The sequence below is a fragment of the Myotis davidii genome, unplaced genomic scaffold (assembly GCF_000327345.1).
Source record: "Myotis davidii unplaced genomic scaffold, ASM32734v1 scaffold187, whole genome shotgun sequence".
NCBI classification, from domain to species: Eukaryota; Metazoa; Chordata; class Mammalia; order Chiroptera; family Vespertilionidae; genus Myotis; species Myotis davidii.
Genome location: NW_006383018.1, coordinates 515,512 through 535,103, shown reverse-complemented (window position 1 = coordinate 535,103; position 19,592 = coordinate 515,512). Strand labels below are relative to the sequence as shown.

Below are 19,592 nucleotides of genomic sequence, written 5' to 3'. Positions count from 1 at the left end.
GGGGGCTCCTGGTGGTCGGTGTGTTGCCACAAGCCAACCTCCTGTGGCCGGCCAACCTCCTGCAGTCACCCCCCAACGCCTGGGGGACGGCCCCGACTGGCCCCGATCAGGACTGGGTGAGAAAACCCAGATCAGCCCCAATCACCAGGCAGGTCAAAGGACCACACTTGTGCATGAATACGTGCACCAGGCCTCTAGTATTGTAATAACTGTGCATGGTGCCAGTTGGGTACTGGAAATACCAGGGGCAACACTTTGTAAAGTATATGATTATCTAACCACTATGCTATACACTTGAAATGAATACAAAATAATATTGAATACAAACTGTAATGAAAAAAATTGTAATTAAAAAAATTTACATAAAAATAAAACATTTAAATTTTTAAAAGAACACACAGGTTACTATTATCAAAAAGAAAAAGTATATCTTCTAGCAAGATAAAGAAATATTTAAAAGAGATAGATTAATTTTTCAAAAGAAAAAATTCACCTATGAACTCCTACCTCCTGGTTTCTTTGGGAAATTTGTAGAAATACTTGTTCCAATATATTAATATCAAGGGCATGCATTTTTTCCAGATTTAAATAAAGAGAATTAATTTAGCAACATTTTATATGGGTTTCCCTTCATTTACAGAAATGTTACTAATGTATCTTTAAGTTATTTGTTTTCAGCTGATTATATAGTATCAATGGGTTCCAATAAATCATTCTTCTCCCAGGTTGTTGTTTTTTAAATGAAATAATAACATTGGAAAGGATTTAGACAGAGCCAGCAGCATGCCCTATAAAAAGCTGACACCCTTAGAGGGATCATAAGACAACCTCCATATTCCACCCATCATGTTTACCCTAAACAATTAAGCTAATTAACCTAATACTACTTTATTAAAGAAAATTTTAAAATGACAAATATTTTGAAAAGGAAGTGATTTATAGAAAAAGGTAACCTCAGTGAAAATGTGCAGCATTATTTTTAAATTAAAGACCTAAAAGTAGATTTTAATTTAAACTTATTTTCATTATATTCTTGGATTTTAAGTGATATATTTAAATAAAAATATAATATTTCCTTCATTCTTATGTTTGAGTTCTTGTTATAGATGAACCTTTTACTTTCAGTATAATGTAAATCTTAGATGAGTTAAAGAAATGCAAAAGGATGCTTTCATAAATCTAAAAAGAAATTACAATGTCCCTTTTTAGTGCTTGTAATCTTAGTCTGAAATCAATTCATCTTGTTGACAATCAAAGTAAATATTAACAATACGTTTTATATTCTAGATACATAACACAAGAAACATAAGACATCCAAGATATCCTGTCCGGATTTTCTTTATCTCAATACATGAAATAATAAAAATCTTTGTAGCTTTGAATCTACTTTTAGTGTCTTTCTTTTCATTTTAAAGCAGTAGTTGAAAAATAATAAGAGATAAAATCCAAGACCTTCCTTCAGTTGTACCGGAGTCCATGATTTTTCTGCTTAGGGAATGTAGTCTACGTTTTCTTTTTGCCCAAACTGGGCAGCAAGCCTGTAAGTTAATTCCTAGAACTTGAGACAATCTTTTCCCTGAGAGCAAACCGATTTGGAAAAAGCTTGTCATTTAAAAGGGAACAACATGAATCACATATCAATATCCAACTATGTGCTTTTCTTAGAAAATTGAAAGGAAAAAAATCATAAGTAGAAACCATATAAGGCAGCATCATTTAAAACTGAATACATTTAGGGAGGATTAAGTACCTGAAATCAATAGCATTGAGCCCAAGCAGCATGCCAGCAAGCATATTTGCTTCCTCACCCAAGACAATTGCTCCATCTTCATAAAATCTTCTGAAAAATGAAATGGGTGAATACATAAATATTAAAAACAGGCAAGTTTCATCTAGAGAAATCACAGCCCAAGGTAAACTAGAAAGAACTAAATTGTATTTAGTTTGTCAAAATAAAAACATAATTGGGTCACCCAACTCCTACAGATATTTAGGAGGGGGACAAAAAACCCATCACCATAACAACAAAAATTATTCTAAGTGTTTCCACTTCTCTTAAAAAGAAACCCCAAAGTGACTCTTTAAATGTGCCTAGACTGCCTAGCATTTTTCCCAGTAGCAAAGCAATATAAAGGTACTATTAATCTGAAAAGTGGCACATTCACAATCATTTATACTAGTTTTTTTTTTCAACACTAGGTAGACTATTGTTCTATACATGGGACAAACACAAACATACATTATGTTTTTCTGTAATTCCAAAGGTTATTACCTAAATTAAGAAATAGGAAGGTGTGATCATTAGTAATTTATGCTAACCTTTAACACTGGAATACTAATGGGGCAGATGGGCTACCAAAGTGACTGTATATGAAAAACAAAATTTGACAAAATGTGAATATTAATATTCTTGCTAATTCTTATAAATCCTTCCGTTTTGACTAATGTTAGTTTTTAAAGTATAATTTTATTGTAAAATAAATATTTTTTAAAAAATTGTAATATGGGCCTTACAAGTATTTTTCCACAAAATAATGTAAGATAACTGAGAATATACTATGCAAAAACTAATTTATGCTCGGTAACCAGGAGTCCTTAAATTGTTATACCTATTTATATTACACATAGACAATGAACACTAAGATATAACACCCCACCCATTTAGTAAAAGATGTGTCCTGCTTTTTTCCTGTATTTGAGTTTTTAAAGGCTGAAAACGATTTTAGTATGTTCATAATTTCACCATCAATTTTTAATAGTTCATGTTTTAACAAATACTTTTACAAACACATCATTTGATACTTGCAAAAAAAGCCCATGAAGTAAATGCAAAAGGAATTGTCATTAGTTTCAAATTCACCATCAAGAAAAGAGGTTAAAACAACTTCCCAAGCTCATGTTGATAAATTGCTCAAGGAAAAAAAAACCCAAAACAATTCTTTTTACTCTAAGTTCTATATATTTTCTATTAAATTTATTCTATTTATTGTAAAACAAAAATAATTATAGAGAATTTAACTTCTGTCATGGTTTGTAAGGGATTTGAAATGAATAAGAAGTAAAAGGAAAATAAGAGACAACTATTCACCCTCTCACAGATGTAAGTCTGCAAACAAATATGGTAGGAAGACTAGCTTGGAATAGATGTTTGGTGTTTCCTTGAAAATATGGGAATTGCTATTATTGACTTATATAAAAGAAGGAAAACCAAAACTTTTAGCCTACCAAAGATTAGTAAAGTAAATGGAAGGAATTTCTACATATTCAATTGAGTTGTTCCACAAAAAGGTAAAGATATTTAGATAAATCTACATAAATGAGATTTTATCCCACCACAATGGCTAAATTGGCTGTTGACAGAATATTTTATTGACTCTTGGAAGAACTATGATTCCAAAGGTTCTAGATCAACAATTTTTATAGGACATATGCTTTAGAAAATAATTCTGGTTTTTGATACTGGGAATAACCCTTTATTTCTAGTATTTCCCTATATAAGGTAAGGTCTACCATTTCCCCATCTTGAGCCCACCATGTTTAAAATTACATTTTAAGAATTAGATCACAACTATTCTTGCTTGCTTCCTAATGTCAACATTGTATTAGGGACTGTTTAAGAATACCAAGAACAATCACAAACTATCCGGTTTTAGAGATTTTTTTTTAAGTCTAAAGGTCTTTTATATGTGTATATAATACTGTTATAATGAGGGGGTTTTTTGCCTCTAGTTTTACTAATGATTTTTTAAACTAACTAGTGAAATGCTTGCTATATGGGAAGTCAATAATTCCACTAAAATAAAACCTTACGTAAAGCATAATACTGTGCAGACTTGATTTAGATCAACAGTCTTACTGCAATAGAGAGGAGGGAAAAACAAATGGAAGAGGAAGGGTTAGTTAAGAGAACTGTCCATTGTATGCTGAACTTTTTCATTATTAGTTCTGGTTAAGAAAAAAAAAAAAACTTGTGATGGCCAAAGGGAAGGGGGATTGGGTTGGGTGGAGGCATGCAAAGGGAGGGGGCAGAAGAGGGGAGATAGGGACATCTGTAATAGTGTCAACAATAAAAACAAAGAAAAAAAGCTTGCTCAGAAAATACACCTTGAAGTTTGAGTTAACATTTTAAAAATAACTTAATTCAGTATTTAAAAGAATACCAAACTATATGAAATACCATATTTTTATCATTTAATCAAAGACAAGCCATCCATGTGTATTACCAGGCAGGAGCTGTTAGGAAAAGCTAACTTTTTACTCCCATAATCAAACCAACTCATCAATAATTTTGAATGAAAATACGATTCCTGCTATCAGCACTTTTAAAGAATTCAAAAGATTGTAAACTTTCAACCTCTTCATTTTATCTCATGGAAAAATTGGAGCATTAATAAAGTTGCACTTATATAAACAAGGTTATGAAATGAATGAACCAAAATAAAGTCTAAGGTGACTAATCCAATGATAAGGCATACACTAAAAAAGTTCCCTTTCTTTTGTTGAAAATATTTTTTGTTCTAAAGAAAACATTTTTATATGAAGGACCTAACCAAAACAGTGTACGGAATTACAAAAACATAAATATTGAAAGTACCAAGGTGAAAAATATATATGACTTCCATTTAAAGTTTTATATCTAAGGGGGGGCAGACTAGAAAGGAGTCAATGGGGGGAAAAGGGAACATCTATAATACTTTCAATAAAGATTTTTTAAAAAAGAAGTTCTGTATTGTAGAAGCAAGTGAAAATTGTAAAGTACTATTTGATATGACTGTAAGCTGGAAGCAAAGCCTCTATGTTTTTATTGGGTATACTTTTCCCAGTTACTTTTAAGTTGACTAGAAAAAAAATTAAAAGTAGAAAAATAGTTAAAATAATACCCTAAAAAAAATAATACTTTTCCCTTGTCACGTATAATTTAACTTTAATTAAAATATGTCTCGATAGTACTATCCTTAGTGTTCATTCTATTAAACTATTTTAAGGCCTTCCAGGTATTTCAATAGAAAATATTCTTTGGGCGGGATCCAAAGTGAACAACGGGTATAAACTATGTTGATACTGCACAATATCATGCTTTCAAAATTTCCTTTTATGAGTCAGAAATATCCTACAGACTGAAAGTTCAATATTAAAATGAGAAAGATTATCGTATAAGAAATTTCATTATCAACCTTCTTACTCTCTTCCCCAATTTAGTCTTTATATAAGAAACTTTGAGGAAATAAGATTCTCCATTATGATATGCAGAAGAGATTACAGTATTATAAATAAATGTTTTATTCTATTCAAAGTCAAATTGAATCAGAATGAAAAAGTAACCAAAAAGTAAATGTCCAAAAGTCTTGCTAAGAACATGAGATTCATTATTCATTTTATCAACAAATACAGGGGTGAGCAAAAGTAGGTTTACAGTTGTAATAGAATTAAATAATACAATAATTAAGAAATAATAATTCAAGGATACATTCTGTTTCGTGTACTCACGGCTGTAAACCTACCTTTGCCCATCCCTGTATTAGAAATTCCTGCTAGGTGGCAAGAACTGTCTGAGGAACTAGAGTTAAAACGGTGAACAAGCTAAATATAGTTCCTCTCTATGGAGCTTAGTCTAGGGGAGAGGACAAGCAAAAAATGAAAGAAAAAGATAATTAGAGATAATAAATAGTATAAAGGTTGTTGAGATAGAGAAAAAGTGAAGGAGAACCCAGCTTTGAAGAAGGTCATTAAGAAAGGCATTCTAAAGTGTTTAGCCTGAGACCTTAAGCACACAGAAGTCCAACTGCATGCACAGTGAACATTTACTAAGTGCCAGTCATGATTGTAAGTGCTTTACATGAATTATTTTCTTTAACTTGACCACCTACTAGTACATATTATGCCACAGAGGACTAAGCAAGTTGCCCAAGGTTCCACAGCTAGTAAGAGGTGATACCAGGATTTGACTCCAGGAAATGTGCTTGCAGAGCCTGGTGGCTAATGTAATGAGAAACCATTCTAATGTTTTAAATGGGAATTAACATGATCCCTTTTTCCTTCAGGAAGACTGGCTGGAAGCAGGATGACTACTGCTAGAGATTTAAATGTGGTGCCATGTTCATATATTTAAAGACATAGGGAGATGAATAAATTTTAGGAGGAGAGAAAGTAAAATGAATAGAGAAAGAAGAGTAGCCAATGGAGGGCAGAGCCCAGATGATACTGACACTATGAAGTTGTGAAGAATCCAGCCAGTGTGGTTCAGTAGTTGAATGTCGAGCCATAAACCAGGAGGTCAGGGTTTAATTCCCAGTCAGGGCACATGCCCAGGTTGTGGGCTCGATCCCCGGGAGGGGGCATGCAGGAGGCAGCCAATCAATGATTCTCACTCATACATGTTCAATTTTCCCAGCATCATTTATTGAATAGACTGTCTTTAGTCCATTGTATGTTCTTTCCTCCTTTGTCAAATAGTAATTGACCATATAGATGTGGGTTTATTTCTTGGCTCTCTATTCTGTTCCATTTGTGTGTCTGTTTTTATGTTAGTACCATGCTGTTTTGATTACTATAGCCTAGACGTACAATTAGCATAGTTTGATAGCAGGAAGCATGAAACCTCCAACTCTGGTTTGTTTGTTGTTGTTTTTTAAGAATGCTGTGACAATTCAGGGTCTTTTGTGGATCCATATAAATTTCTAAATTATTTGCTCTAGTTCTGTGAAAAACACCATTGGTGTTTTTATAGGAATTGCATTGAATCTATAGATTGGGTATGGACATTTTATTGATTTTAATTCTTCCTATCCATGAGCAAAATATATGCTTCCATCTATTTGTATCTTCTTCAATTTCTTTCATCAGGATCTTATAATCTTCTGAGTACAGGTCTTTTACCTCCTAGGTTAAATTTATTCCTAGGTATTTTATTTTTTGATGCAATTGTAAATGGCACTGCTTTCTTATTTTCCCTGAGGGTTCATTATTGATGTATAACAATGTAACCAATTTCTGAATATTTATCTTTAATCCTGCTATTTTACTGAATTTCTTTATTAGTTATAATAGTATTTTTTTTCCAATGGAATCTTTAGGGTTCTCTATATACAATATCATATCATCTGCAAGTAATGGCAGTTTTATTTCTTCCTTTCCAATTTAGATGCCTTTTATTTCTTCTTGTCTGACTACTGTGGCTGGGACTTCCCGCCATCTGTCCAGCCAGTAGCTATGATGCGCACTGACCACCAGAGAGCAGACGCTCAATGCACGAGCAGAAACCTCAGGTATGGAAACTTGGAATAGACTAATGAATCTCAGAGGGAAGGGGGGAAAGGGGAGGGTGGGAAGAGATTAACCAAAGATCTTATATGCATACTAGAGCCCTGGTGCATCCATGCACTGGTGGGGTCCCTTGGCCTGGACTGCAGGGATGGGGCCAAAACTGGCTCTCCAACATCCCGAGGAGTCCCGGTTTGCAAGAAGGCACAGGCCAGGCCGGGGGACCTCACCAGTGCACAAATCCATGCAGCAGGCCTCCAGTGTTGAATAAGAGTGGTGAAAGTATACATCCCTGTCTTCTTCCTGGTCTTAAGGAAAACACTTTTAGTTTTTCCCCACTGAGTATGATGTTGGCTGTGGGTTTGTCATACATGGCCTTTATTACATTGAGGTGTGTTCCCTCTATTCTCACTTTGTTGAGAATTTTTATCATAAATGGGTGCTGGATTTTGTCAAATGCTTTTCTGCCTCTATTGATATGATCATATAATTTTTATCTTTCATTTAGTTTATGTGGTATATCATGTTGATTTGTAAATATTGTACCAACCTTGAATCCCAGGAGTTAATCCCACTTGATCATGTTATATGATATTTTTCATGTATTGCTGAATTCAGTTTGCTAATATTTTGTTGAGGATTTTTGCATCTATTTCATTGGTAATTTTGGCCTATATTTTCTTTCTTTGTGGTGTTTTTTATCTATTTTGGAATTAGGATAATGCTGGCCTCGTAAAATAAGCTTGGAAGTCTTCCCTCCACTTGAATTTTTTGGAATAGTTTGAAATGAATAGGTGTTAATTCTTTATTTGGTAAAATTCACCTGTGAAGCCATCCAGTCCAGGACTTTTACTGGGAGTCTTTTGATTATGGCTTCTATTTTGTTGGTTGTAATTGGTCTGTTCAGATTTTGTTTCTTCTTAATTCAATCTTGGAAGATTGTACGTTTCTATGAATTTATCAATTTCATCCAGACAGCCCAATTTGTTAGCATATAGTTATTTGCAATATTTATTATAATCCTTTGTGTTTATGTGGTGTCAGTTGTCACATCTCCTTTCATTCTGATTTATTTGGGTCCTCTTTTTTCTTGATGAATCTGGTTAAAGGTTTATCAATCTTGTTTATCTTTTCAAAGAACTAGTTCTTGGTTGGATTAATATTTTGTATTTTTTTTCAGACTATTACATTATTTTCAACTCTCATTCTTATTAATGTCTTCTATTCATTTTGGGTTTTGTTTGTTGTTCTTGTTCCAATTCCTTTAGGTGTAAGGTTAGATTGTGTATTTGACATTTTTTCCTATTTCTTCAGGTAGGCCTATGTTGCTACGAATTTCCCTCTTAGGACAACTTCTGCAGTGTCCCCAAGATTTGGGATGTTTGTGTTTTCATTCTCACTTGTCTCAAGGTACCTTTTGATTTCTTCCTTGACCTCATTGCTAACCAATTTATTGTTTATAGCATGTTTTTAGACTCCATGTGTTTGTATCTATTTTTCAGGATTTTTTTCTTGTAATTGATTTCTAATTTTTATATCATTGTGGTCTCAGAAGATGTTTGATATAATTTCAGTCTCTTAAATTTATTGAGACTTGTTTTATGGCATAACATGTTGTCTATCCTATGCACTTGAATGTGCACTTGAATGAAAGCATATTCTACTGCTTTGGGGTAAAATGATCTGCAGATATCAATTAAATCCATTTGATGTAGTGTGTCATTTAAGGCTGCTGCTTCCTTGTTGATTTTCTGTCTGGAAGATCTATCCAGTGATGTCAATGGGATATTAAAAACCACTACAATGACTACATCACTACCAATTTCTCCCTTTATGTCTATCAATATTTGCTTTATATAGTTAGGTGCTCCTATGTTGGGTGCATAAATTTTTATAAGAATTATATTTTCTTGTTGGACTGATTCCTTTATCATTATATAATTATCTTTTTGTCCCTTATTATAGCCTTTGTTTTGGAATCTACTTTGTCTGATATAAGTATTGCTATTCCGGCTTTCTTTTACATTTCCACTTGCATAAAATATGTTTTTCTATCCCTTTATTTTCAGTCTCTGTGTGTCTTTTGATCTGAAGTGGGCCTCTTGTAGACAGCACACATATGGGTTTTGTTTTCACATCCATTTAGCTACCTTATGTCTTTTGATTGGAACATTTAATCCATTTACATATAAATTATTAATAGATATGTATTCATTGCCATTTTATTCTTTATAATTATGTTCCTTGTGTGTTTTTTATTTCTTCTTCTTAAAGAAGGCCCTTTAACATTTCTTGTAATACTGGTTTGGTGGTAATGAACTCCTTTAGCTTTTTCTGGCTTGGGAAGCTCTTTACTTCTCCTTCAATTTTAAATGATAGCCTTGCTGATAGTCTTTAGTTGTAGTCATTTGCTTTTTATCATTTTAATATTTTGTGCCAATCCATTCTGGCCAGAAATATTTCTGTTGAAAAAACGGCAGACAGTGTAATGGTAACTACCTTGCAGGTAACTTTCTCCTGCTGCTTTTAAGTTTCTCTCTTCATCCTTAACTTTTGCCATTTAGTTATGAAGTGTCTCTGTGTGGGCCTCTTTGGGTTTATCTTGTTTGGGACTCTGCATTTTCTTGTGTGGACTTGTGTGTCTTTTTACTACACTACATTAGGGAAGTTTTTAGTCATTTCTTCAAATACATTCTCAATCCTTTGCTCCATGCTCATCGTACTCCTATGATATGATGTTATTATGCTTGATGTTGTCCCAGAGGTCCCTTAAACTATCCTTATTTTAAAAAATTATTTTTTGCTGCTCTGTTTGGATATTTTCTACTACTTTGTCTCCTCTCGCTGATTCAACCCTCTTCTTCATCTAATCTGCTGTTGATTCCTTATAGTGCATTCTTCATTTCAGATATTGTGTTCTTCATTTCTAACTGGCTCTTTATGTTTTCTACTTCCATTTTTGTTTCCTATCTCTTTGTTGAAGTACTCTTTAAGTTCATCTACTCTTCCACAAAGTTCATTGAGGATCCTTATGACCAATGTTTTGAACTCTGCATTTAGTAGATTGCTTGCTTCCATTTCATTTAGTTCTTTTTCTGTGAATTTCTCCTATTCTTTCATTTGGAGTATGTTTCTTTGTTTCCCTATTTTGGCTGCATCTCTGTATTTGTTTCTGCACATCAGGTAGATCTGACTGTCTTCCAGTTTTGGTAGTTCGGCCTTCTGTAGTAAGCATCCTGTGGGGCACAGTGATGCAGTCTCCCTAACCACCAGAGGTAGGTGCCCCAGGAGTGTCCCTTGTATAGTTATGTGAACCTTCCTGTTGTAGTTTAGTGTTTATTGCTGTTGGCCTTTCCATGAGTAACCCCAACCCTCGGGCTGGCTAATTGTAGGGATTGACAACAAACACAGTGTAAGAGCTGCTGTGTAGGGGCTAACCCACACAGCACATTTGGCCCTAGCAGGGTCATCTTTTTGTTTATGCCACTTGTGGAGCTTATCAGACTGTGCTCTGTTGTGATCTGAAGACGCCCAGTGGGTGTGCTGGTTGGGAGGGACTCCAGTAAAGGTCAATGTCAAATACTGTTCATGACCAGCCCTGGAATACCTGTTCGGAGATACAAAGCAATCCACAGTAGGTCGCTTCCTCTGCTGGTCCTGGGTGCCCAGGGTGTATACAGAGGCTTCCACCAGTAACAAACCAAGGATAGGTCAGCAAAAGGCCCCAGGCACCCTGAGATCTGCCTCTACTTGTCAGCTACTTGTTAGGCTCAGCCATCAAAAGAGCCTCTGGTGGTAAGCGAGTAGCCTGAGGTAAGTTCTGATTCACCAGTTAGGGGCAAGTAGTGTTCACTAGGTTGATTAGTTACCTTTCTTACCCCACATATAATTCAATAAGCCTTAACATTTTTTTAAACACCTTTATTAAGATATAGTTTGCATAATTCACCATTTAAATACAATTCAATGGTTTTGAGTATATTCGAGATATTTTCATTACCCCCCAAAAATAGCATGCAGTCATCAGCACACACCCCATCATCCAATACCTCTCATCCTCCCACCCTCCCCCAGCCCTGCCCATACAACCACTGACCTACTTTGTATAGGTTTACTTATTCTGAAGATTTCATGTAAATGAAATCATATACTATCTTGTCTTTTGTGACTTGCTCCTTGACAATGTAATGTTTTTAAAATTCATGTTGTAGCACGCACTTGATGCTGTAGCATGTACTTCATTTCTTTAAAAATATTTTTTTAAAACAAGTAGTTTATGTAAACAACAAGATGCTTGACTTGAAGTAAAACTACCTAGGACTCCTTTCTTTTAGAGTTATTTATCCCTACTTAAAGATAAGTTGCCCTGCATGTAACAGCTATATACAAAAAAAGTTATAGAACTGCCCAGCCAGTATGGCTCAGTTGGTGGAGCATTGTCCTATGCACCAAGAGGTCGCCTGTTGGATTTCTGGTTAGGGCACATGCCCAGGTTGTGGTCTCAATCCCCAGTAGAAGGTGTACAGGAGGGAGCTGATCAATGTTTCTCTCTCATTGATGATTCTATCTCTCTTCTCTCCCTCTTCCTTCCTCTCTCTCAAAATCATTTTTTTTATTATAAAACTGTCCTTGGTTTTACAATAATAAATGAAAAACATTAAAATTCTTCAATCAAACAAGGTATGAAAAGATTTATATGTTCTTTTTTTATTAAATAGTGAAAGCAAATTAGCCTACTGGAATCTATAATAATAAAAGGGTAATATGCAAATTGACCAAACGGCCAAACAGTGGAACAACCATCCGGATGACCTTCCGGACGAAGCTGGAGCTGCAAAGCCGAGGCAGCTGGGGCTGGAAGGGCCTACTCTTGCACAAATTTTGTGCATCGTGCCTCTAGTGTAAAGATAAAAGTTAGATGAGCCTGAGCTTAAAGAAAATGGGGTATTTTCACTGTACTAGTATTTTTTCCATCCCCTCTTCATTTGATATACAATAAAGGAATGGAGAAAGGAAAAAATGAAAGAATAGAGAAAACTATGCTGTAGCAGTCAGATGTGGTAGAACCAAATTGCAGTTTTCTAACTGAGAATGTATACTTGGTCTGGAGTAAAGTAGCATATTTCCTCTTTAGTAGACAACTGCTGTCTGCTGCTAGAACACATCCATTTTATTTTCATCCTTGATTTCCAACTATGTAGGAGTAATTGTTTAACTAGTTGGCTGCCCTTCATATGGGAATCTAATCTGCCTTATTGAAAAATACTGGAGTTCAAAAGAGGCTTTCATTAATTTAAGTCTTACAATGCACCACAGAACTATCTTACCCCACTACTTTCAAATTAACATGACCTTTGTTCTCAGTCTTGACTCCTTGCATATCACAAAAGAAGCATCAGGTCCATACCCAATGAGCACACAAGTACAAGGAGTAGCAAAAAAGCACATTTCTTTTTATGGCTGAAAAACATTCCACCGTGTGGAATAAACATTTTATTTATTCATTTATTAGTTGATGGGCATTGGGGTTATTTACAGTTTGGGGCTATTTTGAATAATCCTACTACAAACATTTACATATACATTTTTGTGTGTATGTAGGTGAATATATTTTCCATTCTCTTGGTGATGCCTTTCTCTCTCTCACTCTCTCTCCTTCTCTCTCCCCCACTCCCCTGTACCTCCTTCTGGGTCATATGATAACTCTATGTTTAACCTTTGAGAAATTGCCAGACTTTTCCAAAGGGGCTGCATCATTTTGCTTTTCCACCATCAATGTATGAGGATTCCAAATTTTCCACATTTGTTATTATGTATTCTTTTTTATTTTTTAGGATGAGAGAATTATTGATGTGAGAAACATTTTTCAGTTACCTCCTGTACATGCCCCAACTGGGAATTGAACCTGCAACCTTTTGGTGGACAGAACAACATTCCAACCAACTGTGCCACCTGGCCAGGGCATTATGTGTTCTTTTGATTTTAGCCATCTTAGTGGGTGGGCAGTAGTATCTCATTGTGGTTTTGATTTGAAATAGAAACATCAATAATGAGAGAGAATCACTGATCAGCTGCCTCCTGCATGCCCCCCCCACACACACACACACATACACACACTGGGGACTGAGCCCACAACCGGTTGACTGTGCCCTGACAGAGAATTGAACCGTGACCTCCTGGTTCATAGGTCAATGCTCAACCACTGAGCCACACTGGCCGAGCCAAAAGTACCTTTAGATGTTTACTTTTTTATCTTAATAAAGTGAAACTTTTAAACAGATTCAGATTTCAAAAGTCTTTCTTGGTTCTTGAAAGATGTAATAACTTATCACTATTCTATCTACTTTTCTATAATTGAGAAAGATGTATATATATTTTACAAATATTTTTATTGATTTTAGAGAGGAAGGGAGAGGAAGAGAGAGATAGAAACATCAATGATGAGAGAGAATCACTGATTGGCTGCCTCCTGAGTGCCCTCTGCTAGGGATCAAGCCCATAACCTAGGCATGTGCCCTGAACCGTGACTTCTGGTTCATAGGTCAGCGCTCAACCATTGAGTCACACTGACTGAGTGAGAAGTGTTTATCAACATTTTTTTTGTCACTTCATAATCACCCATCCCCCCAACCTTTCTCCTATCTAGCAACCATCATCTATGAATCTGTTTCAGTTCTACTCCTTCATTTATTTTGTTTTTTAGATTCATTTGTTGATAGTTATGCATTTATTGGCATTTTATTGTTCATATTTTTTATCTTTTCTTCTTCTTCTTAAGGAAGAACCTTTAACATTTCATGTAATACTGACTTGGTGGTGATGAACTCCTTTAAGTCTTCCATGTCTGAGACGCTCTTTATACGTCCTTCGGTTCTAAATGATAGCTTTTCTGGGTAATCTTGGTTACAGGCCCTTGATTTTCATCACTGTGAATATTTCTTACCAATCCCTTCTGGCCTGCAAAATTTTGGTTGAGAAATCAGCTGATAGTCTTATTGGAGCTCCTTTGTAGGTAACTAGCTGCTTTTCTCTTGCTGCTTTTAAGATTCTCTGTCTTTAACCTTTTGCATTTTAAAAAAATATATTTTGATTGATTTTAGAAGAGAGGAAGGAAGAGGAAAATAGAAATAGAAACATCGATGTGAGAGAGAAGCATTGATTGGTTGCCTCCCACACACACCCCAACTGGGGATCAAACCCACAACCTGGCAACCTGTGAATCCAACTGGCAACCTTTCAGTTCACGGGACAGCACCCCACCAACTGTGCCACACTGGCCAGGGCAAGTTAACTATGATGTAAGCCTCTTAATGTAAGCCTCTTTGGGATCATCTTGTTTGGGACTTTTTGTAGTTCCTGGACTTGTCTATTTCCTTCACCAGGTTAGGGAAGTTTTCTGTCATTATTTTTTCAAATATGTTTTCAATATCTTGCTCTCTCTCCTCTCCTTCCAGCAGCCCTCTGATGTGAACGTTGGTATGCTTGAAGTTGTTCCAGAGGCTACTTATATTATCTTCATTTTTTTAAGTTCTTTTTTCTTGTTGTTGTTCTGATTGGGTGTTTTTTGCTTTCTTATATTCCAAATCACTGATTCGACTCTCAGCTTCATCCAGTCTATTGTTGATCCCCTGGAAATTATTCATTTCAGTTAGTGTATTCTTCATTTCTGACTGGTTCATTTTTATGGTTTCTATGTCATTTTTTATGGTTCCCATGTTATTTGTGCTATTGAATTTTCTCTAAGTTCAACTACTTCCCCCATAAGTTCATTGAGCATTGTTATACATCAGTAAGGATTTATAAGGATTTGAACTCTGTATCTAGTAGGTTGCTTGCCTCCATTTTGTTCAGTTCCTTTTCTAGAATTTTGCTCTGTTCTTTCCTCTGGGGTGTGTTTCTTAGTCTCCTCATTTTGCAGCCTCCCTGGGTTTGTTTCTATGTATTAGGTGGAGCTGCTGTGTCTGGTTTGGTAGAGTGGCCTGATGTAGTGGGTGCCATAGAGTATCCAGTGGCAGAGCCTTCCCGATCACCTGAGCTGGGCACTCCAGGTATGCCCTTTTCCCCATGTGATCTGTGTACACCAAGCATGTCAAATTCACAGCCCACAGGCCACATGCCTTGTTTATTTGGCCCGTGTTAGCCTTTAAGTTTGACATGTGTGGTATACACCCTCCTCTTGTAGATGAGCCTTGATTTATGTTGGCATGTAATGGGAGGGATTCACCCCCAGGACAATCGGCTGCAATGACTGGCTTCGACCAACCACCATGGGGGATAGCTATGCAGCGGCCTGCTCCTCAGAGCAGGACTTACTTCAGCAGCATTTTGGTGCCTGCTAATTCCGCATCTTGAGTGTGACACTGTGGAGGTGTTTGGGTGGTTCTTCAACATGGTCTGAAGCTGTCCATTGGGTGTGCTGTCCCAGGAGGGGACAAGGTCATGCAAGGTCAGCTGCCACCTGTGTCTGACCAGTGCCACCTGGCTTGAGCTACAAAGTGCTTTTCAGATGGCTGCTACTTGTGCTGGGCTTGGAGGTGCTCAGCAGAGGCCTACCTGCTAACCACAGCCATTGCTGCTAATGCTGGGCCTGGAGCCATTCTGCAAGAGGTGCAGGGCACACTTAGGCCAGATATGCTTGTTTGAGAGATTTTAGAAAAGTATGAAGCATGAACAAAGACAGATCATTTGTATGGAAAAGCCACTGAAAATAGCTTCAGTGGGCCCAAAAGTTAGGTGGGGGAGACGGGGTGGGGGGAGTCTCAGGAAATCACCAGGGAAGGGCAAACAGCAATAGCCAGGTTGATGGAGACTCAGATATGTTGCCCACCTGCTGAGATGGAGAGATTATCAAAGAACTATGGCCTCTGCCTATACTTCTGTCTGGAAGAAAGCTGCTCCACTGCCCCCTGCTCTCGTCCTGATGCCTGGCAATTCAGTTCCTCCCTGTATGACTCTAGTGCCTTTTGAGCTGCTACCCAAGCACTGGAGCTCAGAGGACATGAGTTAAAGTATGTCTGTATGTGGGCCCTTTAAGAGGAACTGCCTAGGACTCCAGCAGCCTTCTGTCTCACTCTGCCTCAATCCCGCAAGTTTTTACAGCCAGAAATTATGGAGACTTCTCTTCCCAGCACTGGAAACCTGGGCTTGAAAGCCTAGTGTGAGATTGATACCCCTCACTCCTCAGAGGTCGAGACCTCTGCAGGGGAGATATCCCTCCTGCTTTCTATCTACCACATGGGGGTGTGGGACCAACCTGTTCCATGTCTCTGCCCCTTCTACCAGTCTCAATGTGGCTTCTTTTTTAAAATCCCTAGTTGTAAGACTTATATCCAGCTAGATTTCAGGTGGTTCTTAATGATGGTTGTTCTGTAGGTTAGCTGTAATTTTGATATGGTTATAGGAGGATGTGAGTACTGTGTGTATCTACCCTGCCATCTTGACTAGAAGTCTAGCTTGGTAATTTTTAAAGTTTAATTTTTTAAAAATATATTTTATTGATTTTTCACAGAGCGGAAGGGATGGGGATAGAAAGCCAGAAACATTGATGAGAGAGAAACATCGACCAGCTGCCTTCTGTACACTCCCCACTGGGGATGTGCCCACAACCAAGGTACATGCCCTTGACCGGAATCGAACCTGGGACCCTGTGGAGGCTGACGCTCTATCCACTGAGCCAAACCAGGTAGGGCTTTAAATTTTAATTTTACATTTTACTCCTCTTACCCTTACTTTAATATTGAGAAAATGAACATTTCTTCTGAAGACAACTGTTGTCATTAATTAAGATACTGTGGTGTAATTAAAAGTAATAAACAGGTCTCTATAACGTGTTTTTTTAAATCCTCCCCCAAGGATATGTTTTTCCATTGATTTTTAGAGAGGGTGGTAGGAAGGGAGAGGGGGAGAGAGAAACATCAATGTGATAGAGACACATCAATTGGTTGCCTCCCGCACACACCCTGACTGGCACCAGAGAATGAACCTGCAACCCAGGTACATACCCTTGACCTGAAATTGAACACATGACCCTTGGTCCGTTGGCAGATGCTCTACCAATGAGCAACACCGGCCAGGACTAGCTTAACTTTTCTAATTATTTTTCAGCCTGTGGGTGTGGGAAAATTAAAACTTTGAGCAAATTATTTCAGCTTCTACCTTACTTCCCTATTCCTAGGTCTTCCCAGTAACCTATTAAAACAATCTCCCCCCCCCCATTTTATTTTATTTTTTTAGTTTAGATTCTAATATTGACTCTGCCCATTTCCCAACTCTGACTATTTCCCAATAACATCCAAACCCCTATATTTTTACATCATGAAACTCTTCAAGGATTTTTTTTCAATTGCTCACCAAGACATCCTCCACCTCAGTAAAAAGGTCACACGGATTTCTCTAATACTTTAGCATATCATCATTTGCTCAAGATGAGGATTTACTGTGTTTGTTTCCCATAGTTCCTCCACCCAATCTTATCCCTGGATTTTCACTGATTAGTACTTCAGGTTGGCCTGTGTTAGCTCATGTAGCTCCTCCTTCTGTGCTGGGGCAAAAGCTTGTATCACCAGTGTAAAGGATGTCATTACTCTTTATCTGTGAAGAGTGGAACAAGAAGAAATCACTCGGTTCAGATCATCTCAAGATTTCGAGAGGATTAGAGATCATTTCTCATTTCTACAGCACTTATGTCAGAGAGCATCCAGACAAGGTAGGGTATAACTATTCTTTCTAATAGTTTGCTTGTGTTTTATAAACCTAAACTTCCAAATAGGTAGTTTTGGCTAGAAATTCACAATTACATTTATTTATACTTAAGAAATTTATTTGGTTTGATTTTAGTAAAAATAAGTATAGTAAACATAGCTCAAAAAGGCCGTCTTTTCAAAACTTCATTTTTAAGCTAACTTCTAAAGTAAGAATTCTAAAATAACTTCCTACTTAGTTCCTTTCTTGAGAATTACAGAGCCATTATATTGACATTGAAATATTGTGTGTGTGTATTGGTTTATGTGTATGAACATATACTAAGGCGTGTTTCTGTTTGAATAATATATGTTTATATATTGTTGCAAGAATATTTGTACTTCATGAACTTTTTTAGAGCTGAATCATTTCCTTTTTATTAAAAAAAAATACCTAACACCTAAGAACAAGACAAAAAGCATTTCCCTTTAAATATTTAAACTACTCATTGTAAAAATAGTCTATTCAAGAATTATTTCTACCCCACCCAACTGAATAAACTAAGAAACAAGACTAACAACTTAGAGATATTATTAATGCTTTAACTTCTATTTAGAAAAGACTATCATAATTTTAATATAATCTTGTTATTGCCTAGGACAGTGGTCGGCAAACTCATTAGTCAACAGAGCCAAATATCAACAGTACAACGATTGAAATTTCTTTTGAGAGCCAAATTTTTTAAACTTAAACTATATAAGTAGGTACATTGTTATTAACTTAATTAGGGTACTCCTAAGGCTTAGAAAGAGCCACACTCAAGGGGCCAAAGAACCGCATGTGGCTCGCGAGCCACAGTTTGCCGACCACGGGCCTAGGAGATGATTACTGCATAAACTTGGTTTTCATTTCATTAATTTAGGATTTTTAGGTTTGATCTATAATTTTCTGATACTATTTTTATTTTCAAAAGTATTTTCAACATTTATCTTTCATAATTAAATCTACTAGTAATGATAAATAAAATAAGAAACAAATGTTTTATGTCAAGTTCATTGGAGTACCATATTTCTTTAAAGAAAAGTCAATAAGTATGTATCAGATTTACTTACTTTATGCAGAATATCTCATAATAAATGCCCAGATTTTTTTCCAAATCCAAAATAAAAAATACTGCATCAGGACATGAAAATTAAGCTTTTAGATATATGCTTTCTTTGTATTTCTGCCTAATTTTCTCTATCAAAACTGGTTTAGAGCTGTTTCACTCTTTTCTTCTCTTTCATGGTTAATAAGTATGGCAATTTAAAAATGTCTAAGGCAGTGTGTTTGATAGAATCTTCTATGAGGAAGCAATGTTCTATTATTTGTGCTGTCTAATTTGGTATCCATAAGCCACACATAGCTATTGAACACCTGAATTTTCAATACAGCAACTGAACTAAATTAGTAATTTTATTTAATTTTAACTAATTTTAATTTACATAACTAAATTTATTTTAATTTTTTATATGTTATTAGTGGCTACTGTACTGAATAGTACATGTCTATGGCATTTAAATTATTGAATATTTTCATTTACAAATACTTTGGAAATGGAGAAAAGTGTTTTTTAACAATAGCTATAAACATAAATTAGTAGATCTCTGAGC

General features: G+C 36.1%; 1 protein-coding gene across 1 annotated transcript in view; it reads right to left on the bottom strand.

Moving 5' to 3' along the window:
- Positions 1-19,592, bottom strand: part of RUNDC3B (RUN domain containing 3B) — a 98,446-nt gene that overhangs the window by 34,407 nt on the left and 44,447 nt on the right. Inside the window, exon 7 of the mRNA XM_015558255.1 lies at positions 1,751-1,840. Coding sequence (XP_015413741.1) covers positions 1,751-1,840 — 90 coding nt within the window. The remainder of the gene's footprint in view (positions 1-1,750; positions 1,841-19,592) is intronic.